The 14,430-nt window shown below is 46.6% G+C and overlaps 1 protein-coding gene across 2 annotated transcripts in view; it reads left to right on the top strand.

Annotated features, from left to right (window-relative positions):
• The window catches only part of PPP1R9B (protein phosphatase 1 regulatory subunit 9B), a 69,739-nt gene extending 58,534 nt beyond the window's left edge, over positions 1–11,205 (top strand). Inside the window, exons 8-11 of one of the 2 annotated variants that reach the window (XR_008597956.1) lie at positions 236–465; positions 2,462–2,558; positions 6,481–7,138; positions 9,630–11,205. Coding sequence is in view for 1 of the 2 variants with exons in the window: in XM_054992910.1 (XP_054848885.1) it covers positions 236–465; positions 2,462–2,558; positions 6,481–6,534 (381 nt within the window). In the remaining variant the exon portion in view is untranslated. Of the gene's footprint in view, positions 1–235; positions 466–2,461; positions 2,559–6,480 lie in introns of both variants that reach the window. The other variant, XM_054992910.1, reaches the window with a different exon arrangement.
• The last annotated feature ends 3,225 nt before the right edge of the window (positions 11,206–14,430 follow it).

The following is a 14,430-nucleotide window of genomic DNA, read 5'->3' as shown; positions in this document are numbered from 1 at the left end:
AAGAGGATTAGACAAACTCATAGACCTCCAGGTTCGTGATAGCTAAACAGAGTCTCCATGTTCAGAGGCAGTGTAACTCTGAACATCAGTTATAGGGAACAGGGAAGAATGTTGCCTTTATCCCTATTTGTGAGCTGCTCAAAAGTATCAGGCTGCCCAGTGTGGAAAGGGAGATGCTGGCCTAGGCAGAGCTTCGTCTGATCCAGGAGGCCTCTCCTTCTATTCTGTCCCTCAGCTGCAGTCCATTGAACAAGAGAAAGCCCGCTGGCGCCTCGAGAAAGCCCAGCTAGAGCAAAGTGTGGAAGAGAACAAGGAGCGGATGGAGAAGCTGGAGGGCTACTGGATGGAGGCCCAGAACTTGTGCCAGGCTGTGGACGAGCACTTGAAAGAGACCCAGGCTCAGTACCAGACCCTGGAACGGAAGTACAGCAAAGCCAAGCGGCTCATCAAGGAGTACCAGCAGAAGTAAGAGTTCACGTTGTATTTTCAAAATCCCATACCACTTAAGCAACTCTTTGTCCCAGAAGTGGGTCTTTCAAGCTTTCCCTGCATGTCAGGCAGCCAGGATTGGCAGACTGGCATACAAGAGAAGCAGCGGGTATGTGGCAAGGGTCACCAGGTTGCTGCAGGATAGAAAAAGTGTCTGATCCACACCACCCACGCACTCATCGCCATCATTGTCATTTCCCATTTCTGAAAGCACTTGAAGTGTACTAGGTGCTGTACAATGTTTAGAACCAGTGTAGTGGTGTACAAGGGCAGTTTGGCCACTATGGCACAGGGACTTTTCCCAGTGGGCTGATAGCCTGTCCTCTCACTTGAGCTGAGCCAGCCCAGTGGCAAGGAGTGTGCTGCCCAGCCAAGTTATGTGCGGCAAAGGTGCTGCTCAGCCAGGCCAAATCACATGTGGGAAAGGCACTGCCTAGTGGAGTCCTGCATGGCATGGCAAAAGTGCCACCCAGGTCTGCTGAGTCCCTCACATGAGAGGCACTAGCTGGCTCAGACAAATTGTGCACACAAAAGATGCTGCCTGGCCCTACCAAGTCTTAGTGGAGCTTGCCTGGCTGGGCAGTCAAGGAAGATACCTTGACATCTCCCTTTGTTGCAGCTGGCTCCTTATCCCCCCTCACCATAGGGGTGTGTGTGTGTTCCCTTCCTGTCTCCCTCCTCCCGGTGTTGTAGCGAAAGGAACGAGGATCTGACACTTATAAAAGACACAAGATGTCAAGGAACGATGAAGTCAGGAGTACCTGAAACTAATCTCTCTTTCCCCTCCTAAGATCTGTAAACCATTTTTCTATTTATTTTCTAGCCCAATTTACAGTGCAATCCAAAGCAAAGTTTTGGCTGCCTATCAGTTTCTGGGCACAATTCAAGGCACAATTCAAGGTGTCGACTCTTATCTTTAAGGCCTTAAAGAGTTGAAGAGCCGCTTTCCTGTCCTACAGTCCACCAGCCCACCAATTAACATCTCAAACTCTGCTATCTGTGCCCACATCTGCAGAGTTGAGGCAGGTGGCAACTAGAGACAGGGCTTTCTCTGTGGTAGCACCCCATCCCTGGAATGCCCTTCTCCTTGAAGCTCTCCTGGCACCTATCTTACTGACTTTTTAGGTGCTTTTTTGATCTTTTTTGGTTTTCTGGTCACCCAAGTCCAATTTTATTCCTTCTTTTAGCTTTCTTATTTTTATTGTCTTGGCCTTTATGTTCTACTCCATAGAAGTTTTATGACATCTTTTTGTGCTTTTTCATATAAATTGGCTTCTGGTTTTATACGTGTAAATTGTTTTACTCCTTCAAAGTTAAGTGTGATTATATTTTTAATGATCTAGTTATTTGCTTTTTTAATTTGGGTTTACTTTCGGAGGGAGGGGTTATTAGCTGCCTCAAGCAGATAGCTGGAGGATTACAAAGGTTACAAAAAAAAGAAATATATTAAAGTATACAGGGCTTCCATCTTTTATCCTGACGTGGTAGGTTTTTTTTTAACTGGGGTTGCATTTTATTTATTTCAATGTTTGGAAACATTTTAAAAAATAGTATCTTGCCCCCCGCCCCCCGCAGGCCACTCTTCCAAGAAGTGGTGTAGTGGTTAGAGTGTTGGACTAGGCTCTGGGAGGTCCAGGTTCAAATCCTCACTCGGCCATGGAAGCTCACTGGGTGATCTTGGGCCAGTTACCCTCACTCATCGCAGGGTTGTTGAGAAGATAAAATGGGGGAGGGAAGAATGATGAAAGCTGTTTTTGATCCTCATTGCGGAGAAAGGCAAGGTGTAAATAAAGCAAATTATAAAAAATCTTAGGGATTTCCTCACCCCATTCTGCATCTTGGATAGGGGAGGCTCTTCAGTAGGTGTTCCAGTAGCTCTTCTGCCATGCCCCTGTCAGCTTATTCCTTCTTATTGGATATTTTCTGCCTTTCTGACCATCTCCTCCCAATTTCCCCTGCCTCCTTCTCCCAGGGAGATTGAATTCCTCAAGAAAGAGACAGCTCAGCGGCGCGTACAAGAGGAGTCCGAGCTGGCCCACAAGGAGGAGGTTGACAAGCTGCAAGAGAAGGTGGGCACCAAGGACGGCACTGGGGGCTTGCCTTGAATCCCAAGCAGCAGAGGAAAGAAAGGCGAGAAGGGAAGGAAGAAAGAGGGGGCTTTGCTGTGACTGGAGAGGCCTTGAATTCAGCTCAGGGACACATGTGGGACTCATGCTTTTTACTTCCTGGCACATGAGCACATGGGGAGGGACTTACACAGGCGCCCACCTTACTGAACTTGTTTAGAGGTGGGCATTCATGCTTGAGTCTTGCAGGATCCCGTGCTGAGTGCTGGATCACTAGTTCAACTGTAGATCCTGCAGCTGAAGGGCAGGGGGGAAGACCCAGATCCTTCGGAATCCCATATAGAGAACTGAATCCCTTGCCTGTGACAAAAGTGGATCCTGCATTTGAATGCTGCGAGCTTAATTAGGTCTTGCTGAATCCTTCGTCAGGGCATGATGGATCCTTGTTTCAGATACTGAGCCCACACTGTAACTTCCCCCAGAGCCTGTTCTAATGAGAAATGTACTGGATCCCCACATCTTCACATGCCAGATCCCATCATGATCTCTTAGGCCTTTGTGGTTGGTTCTGAAGGTTGATAGACGTTTTGCTCCCAGAATGGACTATTTTCTCTCCTTTAAACAGTCATACACACACACATGCAAAGTGGATCCTTCGGGATCCCATATTGGACATTGGGTCTCCTTTGATCCTGCAACAGATCTCGTGGCTAAATGCCTTAGATTGCCTTGCTGGGCGTTAGTGGGTTCTTCTCACATCCTGGGTTGTTCCCATGAGTCTGTTGTGTTAAGTGTGTGTGTGTGTATGTGTGTTGTGTGTATGTATGCATCCAGGTTTCCATGCTGGGGATATCTTAAGTGAGAGCTGCGTAGACTGGAAAGTCCCACTTGAGTAATACCCTTTTCAGCAGCGCCCCTTGCAGGGTACCCTTAGCAGCACCATCCATAAAAGCCCACCCATTAGCACACCCTGGCTCTCCTTCTTCAAGATGGTTCTTCCCTTTGCTTGGTCCTCCCCCCACCCCCCCCCTTCTGCCTTGCCTCCCTGGGGACTGAGCATTCAAGTGCATGTGTGGGAGTACGTGCACACGCTGCCCTTGCTGCTGCATTCAGGAAATGCCAGATGCTTGAGGAAAGAGGGAGGATCGCTGACACAGGGATCCCCAAGGAAAAAAGTCGAGATTAATCACTTGCAAGCACCGTTTTGGGGTTCACGCCAGGCTGCTTCGTGCAGGATTGTTATTGCTGTTCATGAGAAGCTCACCATGACACAGAGAAATGGCACTATTATGAACTAACTTGTCAACTAGCAGTTGCTGCAACTGGCTGGAGGGATTAAGGCCGTGATGATGGACGTTCCTGTATCCAGGTACATCCCAGTCCACACTCCATAGAACTTGTTCCAGGGATAGCACGGGCTGTTTGTATGCAGGTAAATCCACACTTCCTGTCCTAGAATGACAGAAGTGCAGAGGTGGGAAGAGCTATTTACAGCAGGCAAATAGCTTGAGATGACTGACGAGAAGTTACGCACAGCAGCTGTAGAATGACCCCAGCAGAATTGAGGGAGCCTTTTAACTACTGTCTTTGACAGTCCACCCAAGTAAAACTTTTTTCCAATGAAATCTGAGCGTTGCAAACAGGTCTTGGGAATGGTTCAGCTGCCCACTGGCTCTGGCTGCGATCCTAAAAACACTTTCCCAGGAGTAATCCCCATTGAATAAAATGGGACTTCTGCATCGACTGGCTTAAGCTTGCTCCCTTAGTCTCCTTTCTGAAGGTCAATCTAGGCAAGACGCTGATAGCTTGGACCTGCTTTATTTTCTTAGCAACTGCCCCAGAGATTGTGCCTCCCCATTTCCAGCCATTAGTTCCGTCTCCTGCTGACTTCTTGGCCTGTTCCCCATTCTTCATTCTGGCCAACAGTTCCTTCTTTTGCATTAGCAAGCTGGACACGAGTTAAGAGTGGAGTTTGTTGCATCTAGGATTCACGGGCCAGTTGTCTTGAAAGGGGGGAGGCAAAGGAAAGCCTCTTCCAGTGAGATTTAGACAACAGAAAGACCCCCCGTATTTCCCCAAATGTGTGCTAGAATAGCATAATGGGAAAAAAGTCTGATTCCAAAGGAGTTGCTCTCGGGCAGTCATTTCCACAAAATCTCGCCCAAACAATCTTGCACAAATCTATAATCTAAGATCCCGAAAGCTTGGGCCAAATGGCAATAGATTCAGAATTGGATGTGAAATACGAAATGCGTATGCAATTCAAGTCAAGTCACTCAGAATACAACCTCCCTACCCTTCCACCAGATCCAACACAGGGTTTCTGGAAGCTGGTCAGATAGATCTCCAAAGCAGATCACCACAGAGCTGCCAAGAAACATCTCTGTCCACACTCTTAATGCGAGTCCTGGCCGCGTGTTTCAGGAGCATACCCTTGGCTGATCTTAGAGTTTGTGTTGAGATGTAGGGAAGAAGATGATGCTTCACAGGTAGCATCTTGGCTGATGCTTTGAAAAAATAGTTGGTTGTATTGTCCGTTGATCCATTGGGCTGTGAGAATCATCCCTGTTGGTCCCCACAAATGCAAAAAGTAAAATGCTGTCCTTTCCTGATGGGAGATGGATTACTTTATTCCTAGAGAGAAATTTTTCTGTAGGAGATCTCATCTCACTTGGATTTTCAGGCCTGCATCCTTGTCCGTATCAATTTTGAATGGTTTGATGTGCGTCTGTTTGATGCTGGTTACACTCTGAAAAAGAACAGCAGGACTTCTTTGATACAACCTGACCTGTATCAGACTAGTTGCAGAGGTTAATTACTGGAATCAGCAACACTGATTTACAATTCCAGCGGGAGTACAGAAACAGATTTTGGCATGCTTTCTTTGTTACAAAAGCCAGTTGCATGGGTGTGGAGGACAACACATGAAAATCCATAGATTATCCCGTAGCGATTCCTTCGCAGCCCATAATTGTGTGTTGGGCAGAGTTTTTTGTAACGTGCATATCGCCTTCTGTTGCTTTGGATCAAGGCCACAGATAACCCAAAGATTTCAAGCGGCATCCGCACATTGTTGGATATTGCACTGTCATTGCAAACGATTGTTGTAATGCAACTGGATTTTCCTGTGGGGATGAAACAGTCCAGGAGGTAAATGGTTGTTATAGTGCAATATTAAATTATGTATGAATGCAGCCTCAGAGATACACACACACACACACACACATTCTGAAAGCGGTATTTACAGCTTCTCCTCCTGCCTCTTATTCACCTTTTGGATGTGTGGATGAATGTAGTGAGTTTTCAATAGTTCTGATCCTGCTCCCCTTCCCTGGCAGTTTTCAAGAAGAGGCTGGATGAATATGTGTCAGGGATGCTTTAGGCTCATCCTGCATTGAGCAGGGGTTGGACTAGAAGGTCTGTATGGCCCCTTCCAACTCTGTGATTCTGTGATCCCAGGATAATTTTATCCTTTGAAAATGTGGATCCTGGCAGTGGGATTCATCATGCAAAGCAAACAGCTATATCAAAGTTTGTTTTGATTTGAGTTGTGCAATGTGTGCAGGGAGAACTATTGAGGCGCACGAAGCAGAGGCTCCTGAGTACACTTGTTTCACAAGGCGTGAAAGCAGCTGTTAATGGATGGCGAACCTTAACCATTCAGAAGCAGCATGGACAAAGTCTCCCAGTCCATAACCATGCAAAGATGCTCCCCTCGATTCTCTCACTGCCCCGCCATTTTCCCTCACAACCCTTTCCTCCTTATACCACACCGATAAATTCATTTAGGGACAGACCCGCCCTCACCCTACTTTTTCTGCTCGCCCTGCGCTTCCTTCCTGGGAACTGTCCTCCCCGACCTTCCCCTCTGTAACTCTCTTCCTGGAGATATCCTTTTTACCCCTTTCTGTTGTGTGTTTTTCAGATCTCTGAACTGGAGGCGAAGCTGCAGACTTTGAAAAATTCCAACCCGACTTAAAAACAAAAAAGAGCAGAAAAAAAACATATAAACAAACCAGAGCAATTAATTCTTCTTCTTCTTCTTGTTCTTACTACTACTATTATTTGCAAGGGACATCTGTAGACATTTGTCCCACTTGTGCCCACTCTTTATCCTTTCCCTGTCCTTTGCTTGATACCCTATTTCCCCACAGGGAAGCTAAACCCAACACAACATGAATCTCCGCAGAGAGGACAGCCAGTCACTTTGCATTCTTGGGGAGGTTGCAGGAGAGAGACCAAGGTCATGAAAGAGTGGGTGGGTAACTTTCAGTGTGTTGAGGGGAGGACTGCAGAGGCACAATCCAGTCACCTCTCGAAGGGGGTGAATCGTTGTTCAGTTTCCATGTCCAGTGTACGTCTTGTGTCAACTGGATGGAAGGACCATGGAGGGCGGGGAGGTGCCAGTCCCATATGTCCAGCCATTATGTGTCTCCTCTCCCATCCACCTGATGAAAAACCTGCACCATAAGATCAGGACTGAGACGTCCGGCTGACCCCCGAGCCCCCCAGACTTCTCCACATTGTCTTCTCAGCCCTCCAGTTGCACAGGTGGCGAGCTGCAATGCGGCAGGACTCAGCTGGTGAGAAACGAGACCAGCTCTTTCTGTTTCATTTCCCGGATTTTAAATCTTTTGGGGGAAGAGGTGGGGGGGGACAAAGGGCGGGGTAATTGTTGGGGCTTTGGGGTTGGACGATCTTGCCTTTAATTTCCCATCCTTTTGGACAATATGGAATACATTATTCTCTATGTTTCGTGCAATGGTGGGAAATATGTCTGTGTATTTTTATTTTCTTTTTTACGGAGGAGGTCAGGAGGAGATTTTGCTGGCTGTCGGCTTTGGGGCTGTGAAGAGGTTCAAACCTCCTGAACTCTTGCTAGCAACTTAATGGACTTTGACACTGGGAAGAGAATATTTTGCCTTGTTTTGTTTTTTCTCTATGTTACATTCTCATTCACATCATCTGGGATGATTTTCTGGGAGTTTTTTTTGAACTGGACGCTCCTGGGAAAGTTGAGCATTCAAACCTAAGATCCAAGCGCAACCACATGTCAGATAGCTGTAGCCATCAACCAAGACCTTTTAGGCAACCATGGAACGGAGCAGAGAAGAACCTCTTTCTCCTGGAAGGAAGAACTTTCTCTGCCTACTTTAGCGAGCCACCCGTTTCCCTGTTTCTGCACCAGCTACTCTGCAGTTGACAGAAGGAGACCCATGAAGCTTCTCCACAGGTTGCTCACGCGTTGAGGGTCAGCAGTGCTGCTGTCAGCACCAGGGTCTGCTGAGGAGGAGGTGGCTGTTTACAGCTGGGCAGCAGCAAAAAGAAAAAGTAAGCTCCTCTTCCGCAAAAGGCACGGTGAATCCTGGGTCATTCAACGATAAAAGTCATTGCCTGGCATTTTTTAATTCAGGAGCCTGGCCTACATTCCAGAGCATAGGAGAGGCTGAACATGTATGCTCCTCATTTTACATCACACACACCCAAATTCCAGGGACTAAACTCCCACAGGTCCATTTTAGTTCTGGACCTGGCACCTGCAGTTGGCCTGCAGTCTCTCTTAGAAGCAGTGCAATGGTATCAGAGCAGTCTGTTCAGATTCCCACTCTCTAGCTTCAGAGTCTTTCCTTTTCCAGAAGAGCAGCTGAGATCATTATTATCAGCAGCAGGGCCCAAAGCACTGTGGCCTCATAGTGACTGCCTAGGTCACTGTGAAATGAGCTTTCCTGAGAAGTAGCTCAACCTCTGCCAGAGGCTGCCGGCTCATCAGAAACGCTGCCATTGGTCTCTAATGTGCCACCATGCTTTGAGTCGGCATCTTCTCAGTCTCCTGCCTCACCTGTTTAATCAGACAAGGGTGGAATTGTATAACTGCACTTTCCCCAGTCCCACATAATGAGGTACTATTGGTAATCCTAGGTGATATCACTTTAACCATGTCGCAACATCACACACACCCAACAGGGAGACTGGGGAGGCAGCACTTTGCAAAATATTGCCTGCAACACTTGAAAGCTGCTTTTGCCCACGGCTGGCGTTAAAGGTGTGTGGAATCCCCACAGCAGCACTGGAATGTGCAGTGCTGGGGTGATGATTCCACGTGACTGTGACCCAGCAATCGCCTCCAACTGCAGGATTCATGTTTGAATCAGTCCTCAGAGAACAAGTAAAGAAGCTTATCCACTGCTTGAAATAGAGCAGGATGAACCCCTCAACAAAAAGACATCCAAGTTCTGTCTTTTCTTGTTTCTCCTACCAATTTCTATCATGGTTGCCTTCCTGGAAAATATTCTTCCTCTTGGCCACCAGGACCCCTTTGCAGGCATGGGGCTTCAGTGATCACCCACTTTTGGAATTAACATGGGCAGCCGTGAACAGGACTCACAGGGGAGAATCTCCAAACTGTGCCAGTGGAAGTGTCAGTGTTCACTATCTCTTTCAGCTGCTCTCTCAGATATTCAAATTAACTGGATACTCTAAAAATGGGTGCAAATCCATCAAAGCTTCTTTCCCTCCCCCCGCCCCCCCCCGGGAGGGAGCCACCTGCTGCTTCATTGACATTCCCTTCAACAGTATTTTTTCTGGCACAGCTGTTAGCTGTGTCCTCTGGGCTCTAGCTGAGCCTCTCACTTGCAGAGTGGGGCCTGAATTGTATTTTGTAAAGTGAGTGCTGGAAAAGTCACTTTGTTTCTCTCAAAAAGGGCCAAAATTATCCTTTTTCAACAGCCTGTACATTATTTTTCCCCTAGCAGTATTGTTCTTAACAAGTTTTGTCTCTGAACTGGAAAATTTGGAAAGTGTTCTCCTCTTTTTCTCCTATGTGCTTCCCACGTTGAGGGGGTATCCCTGACTTTAACTTGAGAGGTATGCCCCTCTTTCACTGTTTACTTATGGGGTGTACTGTTAGGAAGTGCAGAGAAGAGACTTTCCTTTGTAATCTCACCTTCTTCCTCTGATTCCGACAGTAACTGGATGTGAGTTTCAGGGCCTACGTCATGGAGGTGTTTGTGGTCATTAGTCAAGCCTTCTTTTGGACAGCAGACTAACACTTCCTCCTCGAACTCTGATTCGCAGCCCAGAAATGTCCAGATCCCATAATGAGAAAATGCAGTTCCTTCAAGAGAGAAATCTGCCATGTTTCCTTAATGTGTATCATGACTGCCAGGTATGCTTGTTTGGTTTTTTCCCCTGTGGAATTTGCATTTCCTCCTTGAGGAACTTGGATCTCAGATGTACAGAATCCACTGTTGTCCTCCTTTTTTTCCTTATCCAGTTTGGCTGCTTTGTAACGGTGAAAACTGTTATCCGTTGCCCCATGGAAAACAATGAGGCACAGGTGCCCTACTCAAGGCCCTTCCTGTGGGTTAGATCACCTTTACATACTTTTACAGGCCTTTTCTGCTCGCAGATTAGTCTGGGGGGGGACCCAAAGATGGGACTGTTTCCCTAGGCATGCTTGTATGAGCGGTTGGAGGATTCTCAGTGTTGTAATTGCTAAGCAGGGGACCTGGCTGTGGCAGTTTATTCTGGATTAAATAATCCAAAATTAAAAGGTGAGATGTGTCCAAGACTACTGTTTATTCTGCGGTTGGGAAAACGGTTTGGGAGTCTAGAGGAGGAATGCTTTTGCATCCTCTTGACACTGCAGTGGTCAAATTGTGTCCAGAAACCCAGACCTGCTAAAAATACCGCCCACTTAAGAGAGGTTAATTTGTTTCATAGTGTTGATGGAGTCTGCAGACTGCTTAGCCCGTTCTTTGGATACAGCCAAGTCATCCAGAGCCTTTATCTCACTCCACACCCTTTGGACAACAACTACCATTGTCTCCTGCCGAACGTGGAGCTTCTGGATTGTTCATGTCTACAGGGGCAGATAAAACTGTGGCCTACTGCCCATGATGTTGTGGGATTGCTCTTTCCTCCTTGAGGGCCACAGGGATAGTCTCCCAATAGTAATAACATGCACTTCCCACATCCCCCGTAACCCAGGGTTTAGTAGATAAAATAGATTTTTGCCCCAAAAGTTGGTCTAAGAAGTGTACAGTGTACTGTAAACAGTAAACAAATGCAGGTGAGAAGGGGGGAAATATATTGGGGGGAGGGGGGTTGAGATGTAATGTTCTGGAAAATGAATGAGTTAAAAAAGAAATCATCTTAAATTTTAATTTAATCTCCTTTACACAGGTATAAATGTGTATGTATATAATATATATATGTATGTATGTACGTATTGTTCCTGGTTTTGTATTCCAATTGTCCTTTCATCCAGTCATATCAGATAAACTGCAGGTCTTTGTTTCCACCCTGTTCAGTTTTTCGAACATTGCTATGTTCTCGGGGAAGAGGGAGCATTTGCACAGTCATGCACCATCAGCATTGTTCATCAAGGCAACCCTCACAGTAGGAAGGGAGAGAATGTCCCATTGACAAAATTGATGGGAAGGAATCAGAAGGTGAAAGTATAAAAATCCTCTTGAACTGGATAACACTACATAATTTTCTTTTAAAATCAAGAAGTTAAAGGACCTTCAGGCATCAACCAATAGAGAGCTGACAATAAGATGCGTTTACTTGATGTTCTACAGCTTAAGTGTACAATTTTGTGCTTGGTTGATAGTGTATCACGTGCTGCAAGACATCATTAACTTTATTTGAATGAGCAATCATTTGTTAAAGTCCCTCTCTTCCCTCCTCTGCCCCAATATTTCTTTATGTTCAACTGCTTTTGTGTTGGTTTCACTTTTCCATGTGGCAAAGGTGTCTATGAAAGGATCAAAGCAGATTAAAGACACATAAATGAAAACAAAGGCCAATCCAGTTGTGGCAGCTTCAATACGAGGTGGCCCTGTTCATGGCCAGACACACACCTTTCCTCAAAGATTATCACATGGCAAAGTTGGTATTGACCTTCCAACCTTCACATATGATGGAGATCCTTCCAGCCTCAGTGGAGAAGTGGGAAATGTATGCCTGGCAAACAGGTAACTGGACTTAAAGGGGGTAGGAGGCTACTTGCCCCAGGCACCCACTTTGAAAAGAGTCTTACATGTTTTCTCTCCTTTTATCCTTCCCCCATGTTCATTTTTATTTAAGAATTTATACCCTGCTTTTTCCTCCAATGGCAACCCAAAGCATCTTACATTATTTCCCCTCTCCATTTTATTACCACAACAGCAACCCCAAGAGGTAGGTAAGGCTGAGAGAAAGTGACTGGGCCAAGGTCCCCTGGTGATCAACTATGGCAAAGCTGCAATTTGAACCTGGGTCTCCCAGATCCTAGCCTGACACTTGAATCCAAAGGTTCTCAATCTTTGGATTAGAATGAATCCAAAGAACTCAGGTTCCGCTATGACAGAAATAAAAGACCCTTTTTTTCCTAAGAAAGATATTTATATGTTTACAGACGTCGTGTTATGGTATTGATCATTTATGGCGAGTTTTAAATAAAATTACAGGAGCACAATGGGTAGTCTGTGGTAGATAGGGTTAGCAAGAGAGGCCACATCACATTTGCAAGTGGACATGGGATCAAGGAAGAAAGAATTCCTAGCAATTGTTACAAAAAAACCCGTGTCCTGCCTATTCAGCATACCACTGGTAGTATGTGTGCCACTTGGGGCTAGCATCAACATGTTCTCAGGTAGGGCAGCTGTCAAGGCCCAGGGCCACTGGCAGGGCTTGCTGCTGTTCACCCCCCAACATGTCCTTCTGCTGTGAATGCTCTGCCACCCATGCTGCCAGCTGCACTCGCTGCCCAGGGCCATCAAGGAAAGGGCTATGGCAGTGCAGATGGCTGTGAGCATGGCCAGTGGGAGGACTTACAAGCAGGGCAGGGGAAGAATACATAGGTACATGCATGACTGGGAACCCGCCCCTGAACTTTGCCCAGGGTCCCCCAAAATCTGGAACTGGCCCTGCAACTGGTTGAGAACGTGTGTATTACACCATGCTGGCTATTCATGTACCGTCAGGCTTACCTCTGAAACGCAGCCCAGCTCTCCAAAAGTGTGCCAAGTGTATACTTAATGGAATGCAGACTGTGTGTGTGTGGGAGTGGGGAGTAATAAATTTACCTCTGAAAAATGACTGGTTTGTAATGAAAACCGAGTGTGTGTGGGCAGGTAACATGGTTGCAGTCAATGCCTAGTATAATGTGAAAATAGAAGAAAGCCAATTGGTTTCACACAGAATGCCACAGAAATATATTCAGCTTGTATATGCCTATGGCTCATGCCCATAGGATAAAATATAATTTACTTACAAGTAACTGAAAGCTGCCCTCTAAATGGTTAATGAAGGGAGTTTATTAAGAATAGCTCTGTCAGGATGTGAAAGCCTTCATTTTAGGGGTACACAATAATAGTATTTATAGAAGACATGTAAGAGTTCATATATCATTCTGCAATACTTAGAATTTGTAGGCACTATTGCCACAGACGGTGGCCTAAGGCTGAAGGAACAGTGGCTTGCATAAGGCAGCCTAGCAAAATGGCCAAAGTCAAATCAAGGCTCTGCTAATTCTGAGCTTTGTTTCCTAGCTGCTGTGCTAACACCCAGTCAATCACATTTGGCAACTAGCCAACATGTACATACATATGTGTCTTCGAGATGCAGCCAACTTAATGGCGACCCCAGCAAGGGGCTTTCGCAGCAAGTGAGAAGCAGAGGTGGTTCACCGTTGCCTTCCTCTACAGGGTCTTCCTTGGAGGTCCCGCATCCAAGTACCAACCCTACTCAGCTTCCAATGAGATTAGGCTATGCCATGCCACTGCCCCTCCTGACCAGCCAGTACCACCGATATATAACAAGGGGCTTGCATCCATCTGGGTCCTGATCGTATTTTGACCATGTTCCACTGTTGGCTGTGTAAGGGCAAGAGCCATAAACACAAGATGTTGCATCACTGGCAATGGTAAGAAAACCAAAGACCCATCAGGTATCAAGGACCACTTGCTGGATCACATTGACCACCCACCACCAATGACTTGGCTTTGTTTTGTTTTAAATGGGAAAATAGTATTGTTGGAATTGAAACAGATGAAGCTGCCTGAATCCGGCCATTGGTCCATCTCTGCCTATTCTTAAAGGTCAGCAGTTCTTCCAAGATTTCACTCGAGATTTTTCTGTCTGGAGCAACTAATGAGAGCTGAGCACAAGCCCCACCCATGGATTGTGTGTTCTGCCACCAACCTACAGCCTCTGCTTAACTGGAGCTGCAATTTAATTTCCCGGTGGAAGTGTTAGTCCAACCCAAACAGCTCAGGGCAGGGGATGGACTAGGACCAAGGTGACAGGGAAAGGAGTTACTCCACGCATGCACATGGCATTTGTCCAATCAGAAATGCCCTCTCCCAGGCTGCTTTAAGCCCATTGGGGGTGGAGGAGATTCATGCACTGCATTGGTTGGTGGTGCCAGCTCTGACTCTTGGCTAGTCCCTCACTAGACCCTTGGCTAGTCCCAGTACACCTCCCAGAGCTTGGCTTGTGTTTCCTGTTCTGGGATGTCTTGCTTCACTACCTGCTGTCCCATCACAACTCGGGTTCCCCCTCTTCCTCAGACATTCCTGTGATGGCATAATGTTTGTGGCTCTGGGGGTCCGTGCCTCAGGGTTCAAAGTGGGTTCTCAGTTTGGAATGGAGAAGAGTACAGCCTTGGTGGCGGGGGGGGGGGGGCTGAACATGCTTTGCCTACAGATGCAAGCCACTGCGTCCATTCTGACTGCCTTTGGGGGGAGGACAAATACCCCTCCCTCATGTCCTCACTTCTAATCGAGTCCAAATGACACCTGAGCTTTGCCTTACTGGGCAGTGCTGGAAACAGAATGCAGAAACTTTGACCTGGTCCAGCACGCCCCTCTTTTGTTCTGAGCAGAAA

Source organism: Eublepharis macularius, chromosome 12 (genome assembly GCF_028583425.1).
Source record: "Eublepharis macularius isolate TG4126 chromosome 12, MPM_Emac_v1.0, whole genome shotgun sequence".
Lineage (NCBI taxonomy): Eukaryota > Metazoa > Chordata > Lepidosauria > Squamata > Eublepharidae > Eublepharis > Eublepharis macularius.
Note: the sequence above shows the minus strand (reverse complement) of the source record. Positions and strands in the feature narration are given on the sequence as shown.